The 17,178-nt window shown below is 38.3% G+C and overlaps 1 protein-coding gene across 3 annotated transcripts in view; it reads left to right on the top strand.

Annotated features, from left to right (window-relative positions):
- Positions 1-17,178, top strand: part of ATP8B4 (ATPase phospholipid transporting 8B4 (putative)) — a 285,374-nt gene that overhangs the window by 132,107 nt on the left and 136,089 nt on the right. For all 3 annotated transcript variants that reach the window (XM_053596147.1, XM_053596146.1, XM_053596148.1), the window contains one exon: positions 14,635-14,705. In XM_053596147.1, coding sequence (XP_053452122.1) covers positions 14,635-14,705 — 71 coding nt within the window. The remainder of the gene's footprint in view (positions 1-14,634; positions 14,706-17,178) is intronic.

The raw sequence follows: 17,178 nt of genomic DNA, 5'->3' as shown, positions 1-17,178 counted from the left end.
GAGAAACTTCTCTAAAGAAGACAGATGCACGATCTACAAACACATGAAAAAAAGCTCATCATCCTTAATCATCAGAGAAATGCAAATCAAAACTACTCTGAGATATCACCTAACCCCAGTAAGAGTAGCCCACATAACAAAATCCCAAAACCAGAGATGTTGGCGTGAATGTGGAGAAAAGGGCACACTTCTACACTGCTGGTGGGAATGCACACTAATACGTTCCTTGTGGAAGGATGTTTGGAGAATACTTAGAGACCTAAAAATAGACCTGCCATTTGATCTTATAATTCCTTTACTAGGTTTATACTGAAAAGACCAAAAATCACAATATAACCAAGACATCTGTACCAGAATGTTTATTGCAGCCCAATTCATAATTGCTAAGTCATGGAAGAAGCCCAAGTGCCCATCGACCCAGGAATGGACTAGCAAATTGTGGTACATGTATACCATGGAATATTATGTAGCCTTAAAGAAAGATGGAGACTTTACCTCTTTCATGTTTACATTGATGGAGCTGGAACATATTCTTCTTAGCAAAGTATCTGAGGAATGGAAGAAAAAGTATCCAATGTATTCAGCCCTACTATGAAGCTAAATTATAGCTTTCACATGAAGGCTATAACCCAACTATAGCACAAGACTATGAGGAAAAGGCCAAGGAAGGGGAAGGGAGGGGAGAGGTTAAGGTACCCCTACGTAGAGGGCCACACCTATGGTGCATCTTAAAATCGGTACAGGTGAAACTTACTAAAGGCAGAATAAAAATGTCTACATAGAATAACTAAGAAAATGCCATGAAGGCTACATTGAACAGTTTGATGAGAATATTTCAGATTGTATATGAAACCAGCACATTGTACCCCTTGATTGCAGTAATGTACACAGGTATGATTTAACAATAAAAAAGTTGATATATTAAAAAAATCAATAAAATAAAATTAATCGTCTAAAAAAAATACTATGTATGCTTTCTAGCCATCACAAAAGCTTCTGTGAAATGAGACACAGAAGGCAAGTACAAGGGCAAGTGTCAGGTAGAAGGAAACCAGCTCCCTGGGTGCATCATTAGCATTGATTTAAAAATGAATCACACATTTGTGTAGGTTCCCCTAAAGTCAGTGATCCAGGTGTCCCACTGCTGTTCAATAGAACTTTTGCCTCCTTCCTTTCTGTTCTCTTTGGGCTCTGGAAGAAGCAGAGACTACATTTTGTTCTGCTATTCCTGGTCTTCAATTTTACAGGTGCCGATTCCCATGGTCGGATCTGGGGCCCTGTAGAGCTTCCAGTGTCTATGGCTCCATGAGTCTTTCTCACAGAGGTGAAGCATAAGCAAGCCCATTTGGCCCACAGACCTGGAGCCTGGTCTTTATCAATAACAAGATCACACACACACACACACACACACACACACACACACACATACACACACAGGATACTGAATGAATACAATATAATCATTGTTCTATCCTTGACTCCTAAAACTATAGTTCTGTTGGTCCAGTCTTTGGATAAGTAAGATTGGGAGTTCTCCAACTCCTCAAACTGCAGTGCCTCTTGATTAGGTAATTTTTTTTTTTTTTTTTTTTATTGTTGGGGATTCATTGAGGGTACAATAAGCCAGGTTACACTGATTGCAATTGTTAGGTAAAGTCCCTCTTGCAATCATGTCTTGCCCCCATAAAGTGTGACACACACCAAGGCCCCACCCACCTCCCTCCTTCCCTCTTTCTGTTCCCCCCCCATAACCATAATTGTCATTAATTGTCCTCATATCAAAATTGAGTACATAGGATTCATGCTTCTCCATTCTTGTGATGCTTTACTAAGAATAATATCTTCCACGTCCATCCAGGTTAATACGAAGGATGTAAAGTCTCCATTTTTTTTAATGGCTGAATAGTATTCCATGGTATACATATACCACAGCTTGTTAATCCATTCCTGGGTTGGTGGGCATTTAGGCTGTTTCCACATTTTGGCGACTGTAAATTGAGCTGCAATAAACAGTCTAGTACAAGTGTCCTTATGATAAAAGGATTTCTTTCCTTCTGGGTAGATGCCCAGTAATGGGATTGCAGGATCAAATGGGAGGTCTAGCTTGAGTGCTTTGAGGATTCTCCATACTTCCTTCCAGAAAGGTTGTACTAGTTTGCATTCCCACCAGCAGTGTAAAAGTGTTCCCTTCTCTCCACATCCACGCCAGCATCTGCAGTTTTGAGATTTTGTGATGTGGGCCATTCTCACTGGGGTTAGATGATATCTCAGGGTTGTTTTGATTTGCATTTCTCTAATATATAGAGATGATGAACATTTTTTCATGTGTTTGTTAGCCATTCGTCTGTCGTCTTTAGAGAAAGTTCTATTCATGTCTCTTGCCCATTGATATAAGGGATTGTTGGCTTTTTTCATGTGGATTAATTTGAGTTCTCTATAGATCCTAGTTATCAAGCTTTTGTCTGATTGAAAATATGCAAATATCCTTTCCCATTGTGCAGGTTGTCTCTTTGCTTTGGTTATTGTCTCCTTAGCTGTACAGAAGCTTTTCAGTTTAATGAAGTCCCATTTGTTTATTTTTGTTGTTGTTGCAATTGCCATGGCAGTCTTCTTCATGAAGTCTTTCCCCAGGCCAATATCTTCCAGTGTTTTTCCTATGCTTTCTTGGAGGGTTTTTATTGTTTCATGCCTTAAGTTTAAGTCCTTTATCCATCTTGAATCAATTTTTGTGAGTGGGTAAAGGTGTGGGTCGAGTTTCAGTCTTTTACATGTAGACATCCAGTTCTCCCAACACCATTTATTGAATAGGGAGTCTTTCCCCCAAGGTATGTTCTTGTTTGGTTTGTCAAAGATTAGGTGGTTGTAAGATGTTAGTTTCATTTCTTGGTTTTCCATTCGATTCCAAGTGTCTATGTCTCTGTTTTTGTGCCAGTACCATGCTGTCTTGAGCACTATGGCTTTGTAGTACAGACTAAAATCTGGTATGCTGATGCCCCCAGCTTTATTTTTATTACAGAGAACTGCCTTAGCTATACGGGGTTTTTTCCAGTTCCATACAAAACGCAGAATCATTTTTTCCAAATCTTGAAAGTATGATGTTGGTATTTTGATAGGAATGGCATTGAATAGGTAGATTGCTTTGGGAAGTATGGACATTTTAACAATGTTGATTCTTCCCATCCATGAGCATGGTATGTTCTTCCATTTGTTAATATCCTCTGCTATTTCCTTTCTGAGGATTTCATAGTTTTCTTTATAGAGGTCCTTCACCTCCTTCGTTAGGTATATTCCTAGGTATTTGATTTTCTTTGAGACTATGGTGAAGGGAGTTGTGTCCTTAATTAGCTTCTCATCTTGACTGTTATTGGTGTACACAAAGGCTACTGACTTGTGGACATTGATTTTATATCCTGAAACATTACTGTATTTTTTGATGACTTCTAGGAGTCTTGTGGTTGAGTCTTTGGGGTTCTCTAAGTATAAGATCATGTCGTCAGCAAAGAGGGAGAGTTTGACCTCCTCTGCTCCCATTTGGATTCCCTTTATTTCCTTGTCTTGCCTAATTGTATTGGCTAGAACTTCCAGCACTATGTTGAGTAGTAAAGGTGACAGAGGACAACCTTGTCTGGTTCCAGTTCTAAGAGGAAAAGCTTTCAGTTTTACTCCATTCAGTAAAATATTGGCTGTGGGTTTGTCATAGATAGCTTCAATCAGTTTTAGAAATGTGCCACCTATGCCTATACTCTTCAGAGTTCTAATTAGAAAAGGATGCTGGATTTTATCAAATGCTTTTTCTGCATCTATTGAGAGGATCATGTGATCTTTATTTTTGCCTCTGTTAATATGGTGGATAACGTTTATAGACTTGCGTATGTTAAACCAGCCTTGCATCCCTGGGATGAAGCCTACTTGATCATGATGAATGACTTTTTTGATGATAAGCTGTAATCTATTGGCTAGGATTTTGTTGAGAATTTTTGCGTCTATGTTCATGAGTGAGATTGGTCTGAAATTCTCCTTTTTGTTTGGGTCTTTTCCTGGTTTTGGTATCAGGGTGATGTTTGCTTCATAGAATGTGTTGGGGAAGATTCCTTCTTCCTCAATTTTCTGGAATAATTTCTGCAGTACAGGAATAAGCTCTTCCTTGAAGGTTTGATAGAATTCTGGAGTGAAGCCATCTGGACCAGGGCATTTTTTGGTTGGAAGCTTTTTTATTGTTTCTTTGATCTCAGTGCTTGAAATTGGTCTGTTCAGGAGCTCTATTTCTTCCTGGCTGAGTCTAGGGAGAGGGTGTGATTCCAAATATTGATCCATTTCTTTCACATTGTCAAATTTCTGGGCATAGAGTTTCTGGTAGTATTCAGAGATGATCTCTTGTATCTCTGTGGGATCAGTTGTTATTTCCCCTTTATCATTTCTGATTGAGGTTACTAGAGATTTTACTTTTCTATTCCTCGTTAGTCTGGCCAATGGTTTATCTATTTTATTTATTTTTTCAAAAAACCAACTCCTTGTTTCATTAATTTTCTGAATGATTCTTTTGTTTTCAATTTCATTGATCTCTGATTTGATTTTGGATATTTCTTTTCTTCTACTGAGTTTAGGCTTAGATTGTTCTTCTTTTTCCAATTCCATAAGATCTCTTGTGAGATTGTTGATGTGCTCTCTTTCAGTTTTTCGAATGTAGGCATCTAAAGCGATGAATTTTCCTCTCAAAACTGCTTTTGCAGTATCCCACAGGTTTTGGTAGCTTGTGTCTTCATTGTTGTTATGCTCAAGGAAGTTAATGATTTCCTGTTTTATTTCTTCCTGCACCCATCTGTTATTCAACAGAAGATTGTTTAGTTTCCATGCCTTTGGGTGGGGTCGAGCATTTTTGTTAGAGTTGAGTTCCACCTTTAGTGCCTTATGGTCTGAGAAGATACAAGGTAAAATTTCAATTCTTTTGATTCTGTTGATATTTGTTTTGTGTCCCAGGATATGATCAATTTTGGAGAATGTTCCATGGGGTGATGAGAAGAATGTATATTCTTTATCTTTGGGGTGGAGTGTTCTATATGCGTCTATCAAGCACAGTTGTTCTAGAGTCTCATTTAAGTCTCTTATATCCTTGTTTAATTTCTGTTTAGAGGATCTGTCCAGCTCTGTAAGAGGAGTGTTAAAGTCCCCTGTTATGATGGTATTATCAGATATCATATTACTCAGACTGAGTAAGGTCTGCTTCAAGAATCTGGGAGCATTTAAATTGGGTGCATAAATATTTAGAATTGAAATGTCTTCTTGTTGTATTTTTCCCTTGACCAATATAAAGTGACCATCTTTGTCTTTTTTGACTTTAGTTGCTTTAAATCCACATGTGTCTGAAAATAAGATTGCAACTCCTCTTTTCTTCTGAATTCCATTTGCCTGAAAAATTGTCTTCCAACCCTTGACTCGGAGCTTTAATTTGTCTTTTGAAGCCAGGTGTGTTTCTTGCAGACAGCAAATGGATGGCTTGTGTTTTTTAATCCAGTCAACCAATCTATGTCTCTTCAGTGGGGAATTCAAGCCATTAACATTTATTGAGATAATTGACAAGTGTGGTAGTATTCTATTCGTCTTATTTTGTGAGAGTCCATTGCTTAGTTTTATCTTTTGCATCAGTGTGGAGGTTAGGTTCTGTCCTTTAATTTCTGAGTTCTTACTTTGCTGCTGGTCCATTGTGGTGGTCAGTGTGCAGAACAGGTTGAAGTATTTCCTGTAGAGCTGGTCTTGTTGTGGCGAATTTCCTCAATGTTTGTATATCCGTAAATGATTTGATTTCTCCGTCAATTTTGAAGCTTAGCTTAGCAGGGTACAGAATTCTGGGCTGAAAATTGTTCTGTTTAAGTAGATTAAAGGTAGATGACCATTGTCTTCTTGCTTGGAAAGTTTCATTAGAGAAGTCTGCGGTCAATCTGATGGATTTGCCCCTGTAGGTGAACTGGCGCTTACTCCTGGCAGCTTGCAGAATCTTTTCTTTGGTCTTGACTTTGGACAGGTTCATCACAATGTGTCTTGGAGAAGCTCGGTTAGAGTTGAGGCGACCTGGGGTCCGATATCCCTCTGAAAGCGGTGTGTCAGAATCTTTGGTGATATTTGGGAAATTTTCTTTTATAATATTCTCTAGTATGGCTTCCATTCCTCTGGGGCATTCTTCTTCCCCTTCTGGAATTCCTACAACTCGTATGTTGGAACGCTTCATAAAGTCCCATAATTCTGACAGTGAACGTTCTGCTTTCTCTCTCTTCTTTTCTGCCTCTTTTACTATCTGAGTTATCTCAAAAACTTTGTCTTCTACCTCTGAAATTCTTTCTTCTGCATGGTCTAACCTGTTGCTGATACTTTCCATTGCATCTTTAAGTTCCCTGATTGACTGTTTCATTTCCTTCAGCTCTGCTATATCCTTTTTATATTCTTCATATCGTTCATCTCTTATTTGATTCTGTTTTTGAATTTCCTTTTGGTTATTTTCCACTTTATTAACAGTTTCCTTCATTGTTTCCATCATTTCCTTCATTGTTTTCAACATGTGTATTCTAAATTCCCTTTCTGTCATTCCTAACATTTCTGTATAGGTGGAATCCTCTGCAGTAGCTATCTCATGGTCCCTTGGCGGGGTAGTTCTGGACTGGTTCTTCATGTTGCCTGGAGTTTTCTGCTGATTCTTCCTCATGGGTGATTTCTTTTATCTGTTTACTTGCCCTAATTTTCCTTTCAATTCCTCTTGCTCTTTAAGTTCTTGTGCCTGTGGACTAAGGGTTACAGGACCAGAAGGGTGAGAAGGTTTAAGAGCAAAAAAGCGATGAAAGAAATGAGGACCGAGTGATAAGAAAAAAAAAAAAATGAAAAAAAAAGAAAAATAGAGAAAGGAGAGTGGTTGGGTGAAAGGAATATTGACAAAAAGAAGAGAGGCACAGAAAGAGGGAGACAGAGCAATATAGGTGTACAGTAGGGTACTTTGATACAACCTTAAAAAAAAAAAAAAACACCTTCTGGGAGTGCCAAGTGGGGTGGTTCCCTTGAGGTCAGCAGCTCTTTGCTAACCTGATCAGACACAGTACCCCACCTCCACCAAGTAGAGAGGAAAGACAAAAATGCTATAAATCAAACCAAAACAAGCAAACAGAAAACCTTACGGGATAAAATTGGCTGGAAAAACCAAATAATAGTGGTAGAAACACTAACAAAAATGAAGTTCTGATTATTGAAATAGGCAGCAATGGGAAATTATAATTAAACTAGAAAAATTGAGAAAGAAAAAGGATCTGTATGGAAAAGGTTGAACTTAAAAAACAAAACAACAATCTAGAACGTCAAAATAAACAAAAAAAACAACCAAACCAAAAAAAAAAAACCAAACAAACAAACAAACAAAAAAACACACACGCAACCAAAAACAAAGCAGTATGTATATGGAATTGAATATTGTCTGGGCAACACGTGGTCTTCTGGGGTATGAGATGTTAATCACAGTTCTGATACGACTGGAGGCTGCTAGTTTCTCGAACCCCAGCAGGTAGACACCCTAAATCTCTCTTCAGCCCACTTAAAAGGCACTTTGAACTTGTTCACTTAACTGAGCAGAAGCTTTCTCAGGGAAGTGCTTGTTGCTGGAATCACTGCTGAAGTGGCTATCCACTTACCCTGTGTGTCAAAACTGGTCTCCCTCTGCCCCCGAGGGTTAGGGCTGCAAGGCGGCTCAGACCCCGCCCTTAGGCTACTTGGTCGCTGGGTTACCAGCTCCCACCCAATTCCAGCTCTGCGACCCTGAGGGCGGAGCTTGCCAGGGCAGATCGCTCACAATGTCTGCCTGTGACCCAGAGCCAAACTCTATTAGCTCCGTCTGGCTCAGCGGCTCAGACTGGGGCCCTAGACAAAGGCCAAAGTTCTCCGCACTCCCGCTCAGGCTCTCCCCAAGGCAGTTCAGCTGAGTGCCAAGTCCAAAGACACCAAAACAGTTCACAGGTAAGGCCTTTCTGGTTTGCAGTCTCGCTGCTACTGAACTTACAGTTGCGGGCGGGTTTAGGCGGATTGAACACACGCGACCACTTGCCGGTTTTCCACTGTTTTAGTCCTCCTCTTGGGGTCCAGAAGTCTCTCGCTGACTCCCTGTATCCTCTCAGGGGTGATGATAGGCAGATCCCACCAGCCAGAGATGTCTGGAGTCCTATCTCTCCAGACTCACGGTGCCCAGATGCAAGGAAGCTGTTACTCGGCTGCCATCTTGCTCCACCCCCCTTGATTAGGTAATTTTATTCAAAGTTTTTCCATGTCTAGCTAGTCAGCACCTATGAAACCATTTTTAAGAACAAGCACGTGTTTTTGTAGGTGAATTGCTGTAGTCACTTAGGAGCACTCCAAAAAACCTCCCTGTTCTCAGGTATTCGCTGGCAGGGGTTGGCAGGAACTGAATTCTGGGCTGAATTTCCAGAACACCTTGTTTTATTCTGTGACCAGAAGAAAATGCAGAATATAATTCCAGTATCACGCCAGCATCACAATGATATTGACTTGCATTAGAGAAACCAAGTGAAGTATTGTTAGGCAAATATACTGCAGAGTTCTTGACCCTGGGATCCAGGCATGCCTCTCTCCTTTCCTCAACAGCAGTGCTCTTGTTTTGTTTTGCCTTTCTTAGCTAGTGGTAGAAATAAAGTCCTTGCTGGACATGAGCGTATTTGGACATTAGGAGAATTTAGCTGTTTAGTTTGTCTGAAAAAATTCCCTCTTCCCCCTCCACAAAACAAGTGTCATGTTTCAGGTGTTTGCTGCAGTACATTTTTTCTTTTAAAACCAAAGCCTTCTTCTGGTATAGGGATTGAAAATTTCACTTCTCAGAACTGAGTGGGCCAGAAAGATTAATTTAACCTTAACTTTAGGCTTAACCAGGGATGGGCTTTCATGCTATCTTGACCCATCAGGGCATCTCACATATTCCCTGCCAGCACCTTTCTTGGACACAGTTTTGTGGTTTAATTGCCGTCCTTGTTATGTGTATTTTAAGTTTTATAGCTTCAGGTCAGAGTCACTTGTTTCAACCTAATTGCTGGAAATCTCTCCCCGCTTCTCCCCATATATATTAGTAAGTGTATATCTCTAGTGTAATATATGTCTGTAGAAAGTTGGGAATTTCCAGAGAAAGATTTTTAGAGAACACTTTTCTAAATTTTATTGAAGAAAAGCATCTTGCTAAAGTGTAGAGGAGTAGCAGATAATGGAGTAACTCTTTGTACATAAAAAAGGTAAATGGCCAGTGTTTGAAAGCAATTATCAATTTGTGGGGGTGAAATATGCAGGCAAGGTTTTTTTTTTTGAACAGAGGAAGAGCTTGTGTGTGGATAAATTCTATGATATCCATTATTATTTCCCTCCCTCTTCCTTACCTTCACCATCTCTTATTCACAAATCAATTCAATTAGAAAAATCAAAGCCAGTACATATTAGTAGATAATGAATACGCATGTGTTGGGTCTGGAATGTAAATTTAAAAACATGTTGCCTATAACCTTGTAGACTTTTCATTTTTTAAGAATTTCATTCTGATATTTACTCAATTCATGAGCCATTTTGGATTTTTATTTTTGGCCTGAAAAAGAAGATAGTATTGTAGACAATAAAGCGGATGAAGAACTCTATGTGTTAGCATGGTTTAAAAAAGTAAAAGGAGATCCAAGTGTTTGAATTAACTCTATAAATTTTTCTTTCCATGGGGCTATGGAGCTGCCATCCCACTATTCTTTCACCATTGTAGTTTTGGTTTTTGAATACCCGCAAAGCAAAGCGAAACAAAACGATGCAAAACACTTTGTTTTTCATAGTTGTATTTCAGCGATTAGTGGCCCCCCAGAGGAAACTGTGTACATTTGGGATTTGAAGTTCTGAAGTCTCGTTCTAGCTATGGAGTCTAAAGTATGTGTCCATGAATTTGCTGTTAGGTCTCTTAGTCTTGGGTTCCCCCATTGGAGGTGATGACCTCTCACTGTGACTCTGGAAAGCCCACAGATTTCACAGGAGTTAATTTAGTTGATTTTAGCTGATATGGTGGGTGTGACCCTCACTGCTAGGCTAGATATCATCTCTCCACATTCCTCATTTGTTCAACTGAAACAATATCACTTACAGTGTTGCTGAGACAATAAAATGACACAATTATGAGAGAGTGTTTTGTAAATCCTTAAAGAATTGTATAGCTTTAAGGTGTTATCATCGCTTGAGGTTTTGCCTTTTTTTTTTTATAACTCAATAAACATAAATTATGCTCAATAAACCTATAAGGAAAATGTTTTTGGCTCTGAGGACTTGAAGACGTTTAGTGGATTCTTTTCACATCTGATGGGATTCTTTGCTTTGGTTCTCCCTGAAGCAGCTGCTTGGGCTTCCTGGTGCCTGTGGAAGTGGGGGTGGGGAGAAGTGTTATGTTGGAAAACTCTGCCTCCCTGTGGGAGACATAGCTGAGCTGCTCCTGGCAGAGCAAGGGGAAATAGCACCAAGAATTGACAGAAGAAAGTAAAAATAGGGGTCTGTGGAGCCCTATTGGTTGGAATTAACAGCTGTTTGCCTGGCCTACCTTTCCTCTTCTTTAGGTCTCCTAGTACCTCTGCCTGCCTTTCACTGCATCTAGTATCTTCCATAATCCCCTTCCTCAGCTACAAGCCCAATGTTCTCTCTCTCTCTCTCATTTTCCCTTTGTTAATAAGATCCTTATTATAGTGTGGCTTTACTAGATTATAAAATCCTTGAAGCAAAGGAGCTTTTATTCATTTTATAATAGTATCCCCTGTAGTATATGGCTCAGACTTCCTGGAGTCAAATCTTGGCTCCCCTACTTACTAACCATGTGACTTGAGCAAGTAACTGAAACTCTCTTGGTCTTATTTTGCTCATCTGTAGAGTGGGAACAATGATAGGACTCACTGTGGGATTTCTGTGAGAATTAAATAAAATATCCCATATAAAGCTCTTAAGACAGTAAAACACATAGGAAACCCTCACTAAATATCAGCTACTGGTGTTATAAACACTGATCACTGGAACATATTTTTTCTGGATCAACTAGGAACTGGATTCCCTGAGATTTACCAGAGAAGTCAGCTGAAGAAGGTCTGCTCTGAGGCTCACAGAGGCATGGGGTGGGTGGATCCTGAGATGTACATGTTGCTGTGCTCCTGGCCCAGTGCCTCAGGCAGAAGGATGATGAAGGACTTAGTAGGGTTGTAACTCAGCTCTCTTGGCCTTTCCTTTTCAAAACTATTACTGAGTGCACTAGAAAAGAGGAGGGCTGCCTGCATGACGATGAGTACCGTGACCACTTATTCAGCTGGTCCTGTCCCTTCACATTCCCCCCGCCTTCAATGACAATGAATTTAACAACCAAGTTAGCAAAAGGGAATAGCAAGGCTCAGCAGTAGGGGAGGGAGAAGGGAGGATGGATGAGAGGAGGGCATGACACAGGTAAGAGAGTGGGAAAACAGGAGGAAGTTTCAGAGGTCATCAGAGAAAAAAGGTGGCAATGGAGGAGACGGGAGGAAGTGAGAAAGATGGCAGGTAGGAAGGTAGGAGGCTCAGGGCTTCGGGTGCCCAGGGAGGAGTTCTTTTAGCCTAGAACTCACTGAGGTTGGCCTGGGAAATGTTGGGTCACTGCTCAGGAGATGACCAGCCACCAGATGGCGGTGGTGCCTCGGTCGCATGCTCTGAGCCAGCGGTGGACAGTGACTGTTCCTTGTTAGCACAGTGTGAGTAAACTCAACGCAGCTAAGCACAGTACTAGACAGTAACAATGGATCATTTTTTACTATGCAGTTTCCAAGGAAAGCAACCCTAGGTACAAACAGCTATCTTTCTCTGTATGTCATAACCATTTTCAGTCACACAGATCAGAGTTAGGGAATTCAAGATTTTGTTTAAAATGAGCTTTTTTGGAGAAGCATGAATCCTATGTACTCAATTTTGATATGAGGACAATTAATGACAATTATGGTTATGGGGGGGAAACAGAAAGAGGGAAGGAGGGAGGTGGGTGGGGCCTTGGTGTGTGTCACACTTTATGGGGGCAAGACATGATTGCAAGAGGGACTTAACCTAACAATTGCAATCAGTGTAACCTGGCTTATTGTACCCTCAATGAATCCCCAACAATAAAAAAATAAAATAAAATAAAATGAGCTTTTTATGCTCAGGGGAGGAAAGGCATAGGCCTAAAGAGCATTAAAGTCTATTGCTGTGGTGACTTATGCCTTTATGCATAGAAATTTAAATATGGGAAACAAGATCAACATGAATTTTCCAAAACTTTTTGCCTTTAAAATCAAGATGAAGTCAAATTAATCAATAACAATGAAAGAAAAAGAGCAAACAATCCCATCAATCACTACGCAAGATACATAAACAGAATCTTTTCTGAGGAAGACCGATGAATGGCTAACAAACATATGAAAAAATGCTCATTGTCCCTGATCATCAGAGAAATGCAAATCAAAACCACTCTGGATATCACTTAACTCCAGTGAGAATAGCTCACATCACAAAGTCCCAAAGTTGCAGATGCTGGCATGGATGAGGAGAAAGGGGAACACCTTTACACTGTTAATGCAAAGTAGTATAGCCTCTTTCGAAGGAAGTATGGAGAATCCCCAAAGAACTAAAAAAAAAAAACCACAACCCCCCCCCCCCAAAACAAACAAACAAAAAACAACTAAAAACCTTCCATTTGATCCTGAAATCCCATTACTGGGCATCTACCCAGAAGGAAAAAAATCCTTTTACCACAAGGACACTTGCACCAGATTGTTTATTGCAGCACAATTCACAATCACCAAGATGTGGAAACCTTCTAAGTGCCCATCAACCCATGAATGGATTAATAAACTATGGTATATGTAAACCATGGAATTTGTAAACCATGGAATACTATTTAGCCATTAAAAAAGATGGAGATTTTAAATCTTTTGTATTAACCTGGATGGAGTTGAAACACATTCTTCTTAGTACAGTATCACAAGAATGGAAAAACAAGTATTGAATGTACTCAATACCAATGTGAAGCCAGTAGATGAACTAATAATACACATCCCCATAGGAGTAAAACTCAATTCAATTCAAGATGAGGGGAGAGGGAAAAAGGGAGGGGGTACAGGGATGAGGGGAGGCGGAGGAGGGAGGAAGATTGGTGTACTCCCACTTAATCGCCACAATGTAATAGTATATGGCACACCTCTTGGATGTGGGACACAACTACAGTAGGGACTCTACCTAACAAATGCAAAATTGAAATCTAATTGTTTGTACCCTCACATTAATCTTAAATAAAAAAAAATAAAATCAAGTTGAGTAATTTTTGGCTCTTGAGTTGCATGCACGTTTGACGTGTCCTTCTTATGGGTTCGTTCTGTTCCCAGAGTGACAATTCAGAAAACTGTTGCCTTGCAAGCTTCTGTTTTCATTTAGATTTGCTGAAGAGCCTTGATAATGCAAATCTATTTAGTCCTTTAGGGGCCGTCAGTGAGTTTTTTTTTCAGCTTTGTTCTGTCTCTATTTAGACAAAACTGTACGCACACACAAACACAAACAGCCTATTTTTGAGTTAGAAGTTTAAAAGCTTGAGACAATGAAGTAAATGGGTTCATTCTAAATTTAATCTCTAGGACTGAGAATGAAGCAATTCTAGTATTTTAAAAAACAGGGTAAGAAAATTTCACAAATTTGGAATGCCAATTGTACATTCAGACATAGCTAGAAAATTGTTAGGCTAATGTTTCAAAATAAATTGCTAAAATTTAACTCTTTTTAAACACTCAAATGCTTCAGAAGAATTTAATAAAAACATATATTTTCAAATACAATTTGAAATTTGAAATAAAATACATAAGCAGTTTCCCAATATAAAAACCTACTAGAATTGTAAAGCTGAATTGTGATAGGTGGTTTCCAAAGCTCAAATGGATAACAGACTAGAACTATTTATCTCTGAAAAAAAATTAAGCTGTTCAATCTCTGAATTGTTTCCACTGTCTTTTACCACATATTTGAGTCTATCTTGGTCTCTTGTGTAGCCCTTATGGCATCTTCATTGGCCCCTTGAATGAAGAGACCTCTTCTTCATTCCCCATCTTTTTCTTTTTCTTTTCTTTTAATTTCTTTCTCTGTTTTTTTTTTTTTTACTTCCTTGCTTCTCTGATTTTTTTTTTCCATTTTTTTCAATTTCCTCCTCTATTTCCCTTCTGTCTTTTCCTCATGTCCTTTGCTTGCTTCCTGTTCTCAATTGATCACACTAGGTAATTAAAGCTTGTGCATGTAAGTATTTCCAATTATTGAGAGTTTTATATTTTCCATTAGTAATTATTGAAACATGAAAATAGAATTTATGTACTTCAAAAAAGGTAAATCAAGTGGCTAACTATCTATATGGTATCCTTTTCCCTTGCTTATGTTGTGATGCCCTGGGGCACCTAAAGTAGGAACAGGTGTGTGATATAAGGGTACAATAAGAGCTCACTTCTTTTACGTTATTTCTAAGGCTCTCTAGTCTCATTAGTAGAGGAGAGGTGATAGAACATTGAAGACTGTCAACCAAACTTCCCTTCTTACATGTTCTTTTGTCATGATTTTTACAAATAGGCTGATTTGCTTCTCCTATCAAGTAGTGAGCCACATGGTCTCTGTTATATTGAAACTGCTGAGCTTGATGGGTAAGTTATTAAAATTAGAATAATTAATCAGATTGGTTTGTAATTTATTTAAAAGTAGTCTTCGAAGATATAGGAGTCTAAATTGAAAAATACATTGTAAATTACTTTGCAATAATGATGAAAGCTGTCTTTTCTCTATCTTTTACGTTGAATTTAGTTTTCTTTCTGAAATAGTGAGCTAAACATGTGTATGTGAATAATTTTTACACAGGGATTCCAGTGAGGTTCCTTAGAAGTTTTTGTTTTCTTGTTAGTTTTAATTTCAAGTGATTTCCCTAAGGAAAATGAGAGAGGTGGAGATCAAGATTCCCTGAAGGAAGAAGTGATGGTACTTTAAAAGGCAACATTTTGAAATTGTGTCGAGTGACACAGAGACAGAAGAAACAGAACATGATTCAGTTTTAACATTGATATTAATTTAGAATTTAGTTATATGCCATCTAATAGTTCTGTTTCAGAGGATTTAATTTGTCTGTCTGGCATAAAAACATTCATTGAATGCTTTTAAAGAAACTATATATGTGTGTTTTATAGATAGATTTTTTCCTTTAATTCTGATGTAGGCACTATATTGTCCTATTGTACAAACAATGAAACCAAGGCTTAGAAAGGCTAAACAATTTGTCCAGGACATCTGAGAGTGAAGCCCTGACTCAAACCTGCAGTCTGACACCAGAGCCCAGGGTTTTAACCAGTGTGTCCTCTAAATCATTGCCATATTGAGCTATTTGAATAGAGTTCAGCCTGTGTGATCCTAACCCTGGTTTGAGCAGAACAGTTTCTGACACAGCTAAAATAATGCTGAGAGGAAAATTTATAGCACTAAGGGCATACACTTGAGAAAAAGTTGCAAATCAATCACCCAATCTTCCATCTTAGGAACCTAAAAAATAGCAAAATAAACCCAAAGCAAGCAGATATAAAGAGATGATGAAAGAGTTAAAGTCAGTAAAGTTGAAAACACAGAAAAGCAATAAAGAAAACCAACATTACAGAGCTAGTTCTTTGAAAATATCAATACATTTGACAAACTTCTAGGAAGATGGACAAAGAAATAAAGGGAGAAGACACAAATTAGCAATATCATGAATGAACCAGGGGAATTCACTTTTGATCCTGAAGGCATTTGAAACATAGTAAACATACTTTGCAAACAACCATACAACATATATTGGACACCTTAGGTGAAATGGATCACTTTCTCAAAAAAATAAACTATAAACTCACTGTTTCATATTGAAACAGCCTTACAACTATTAAAAAATTGAATTAAGATGTAAAACATAAAACTTGTAGAAAAAATAGAAAATCTTTGAGATCTGGAGCTAGTCAAAGAGTTCTTAGACTTGACACAAAAAGCATGATCAATACAAAGAAAATGTGATAAACTGGACTTTGTTAAATTAAAAATTTTGTTCTGTAAAAGACCTTGTTAAGAGGTTGCAAAGATAAGCTACAGACTGGAAGAAAATATCATCAAACCATCTAGTTGAAAAAGGACTTATATCTTAAATATATTTTAAAAACTCTCAAAATTCAGCAGTAAAAAAAAAATCCAATTAGAAAATGGACAAATGACATAAAAAGATTTTTCACCAAAGAAGATATATAGATGGCATATAAATACATGAAAAGATGGTCAACAACATTATTAGCCATTAGGGAAATTAAAATTAAAACCACAATGCAGACCTATCATAATGCAGACCTATTTTTATACTGTGAAATAAAAATTAGTGACAACTCCAAATGTTGGCAAAGTTGTAGAGAAACAGGATAATTCATACCTTGCTGGTGGAAGTGTAAAGTGCTACAGTCACTCTGGAAAGCAGTTTGGCAGTTCCTTAATGACTGAAACTAGACATGCAACTACCTTACAACTCAGCAATTTCACTTTCATTTGTTTTAGAGATACAAAGACTTACATTTACACAAAAACCTATACATGAATATTATGGAAGCTTTATTTATAACATTCCCAAACTGAAAGCAACTTAGATATCCTTCAATAAATGGATGGTTGAATTAACTGTGTGTGGTACCTCCATATCTGCTACTTAGCTATGAAAAAGAATGATCTATTGATATAAGGAACAATTTGGATGAATCTTCAGAGAATTATATGGCATAGCTAATCCCATATACTATATGATTCCATTTATAAGATACTCTTAAACAAGCAAAATTATAGAAAGGGAGAACAGATTTATTTCCCAGGTGTTAAAATGGTGTAGCTACAAAGGGCAACCTGCCCTTGTGGTGATGGAAATCAATGTCAATATCCTGGTTGTGATATTGTATTGCACATTTTCAAGATATTACTGTTAGGGGAAACTGAGTAAAGAGCACACAGGATCTTTCTGTATTGTTTCTTTTGCTGAATATCACTTCGAAGTTCATCGAGAAACTTAGGCAGATTATGGAAGAGTGTGGCATGACACCAAAGGCATTAATCAGGAGTCTTAAAAAATAT

Source organism: Nycticebus coucang, chromosome 6 (assembly GCF_027406575.1).
Source record: "Nycticebus coucang isolate mNycCou1 chromosome 6, mNycCou1.pri, whole genome shotgun sequence".
In the NCBI taxonomy this organism is placed as follows: Eukaryota; Metazoa; Chordata; class Mammalia; order Primates; family Lorisidae; genus Nycticebus; species Nycticebus coucang.
Note: the sequence above shows the minus strand (reverse complement) of the source record. Positions and strands in the feature narration are given on the sequence as shown.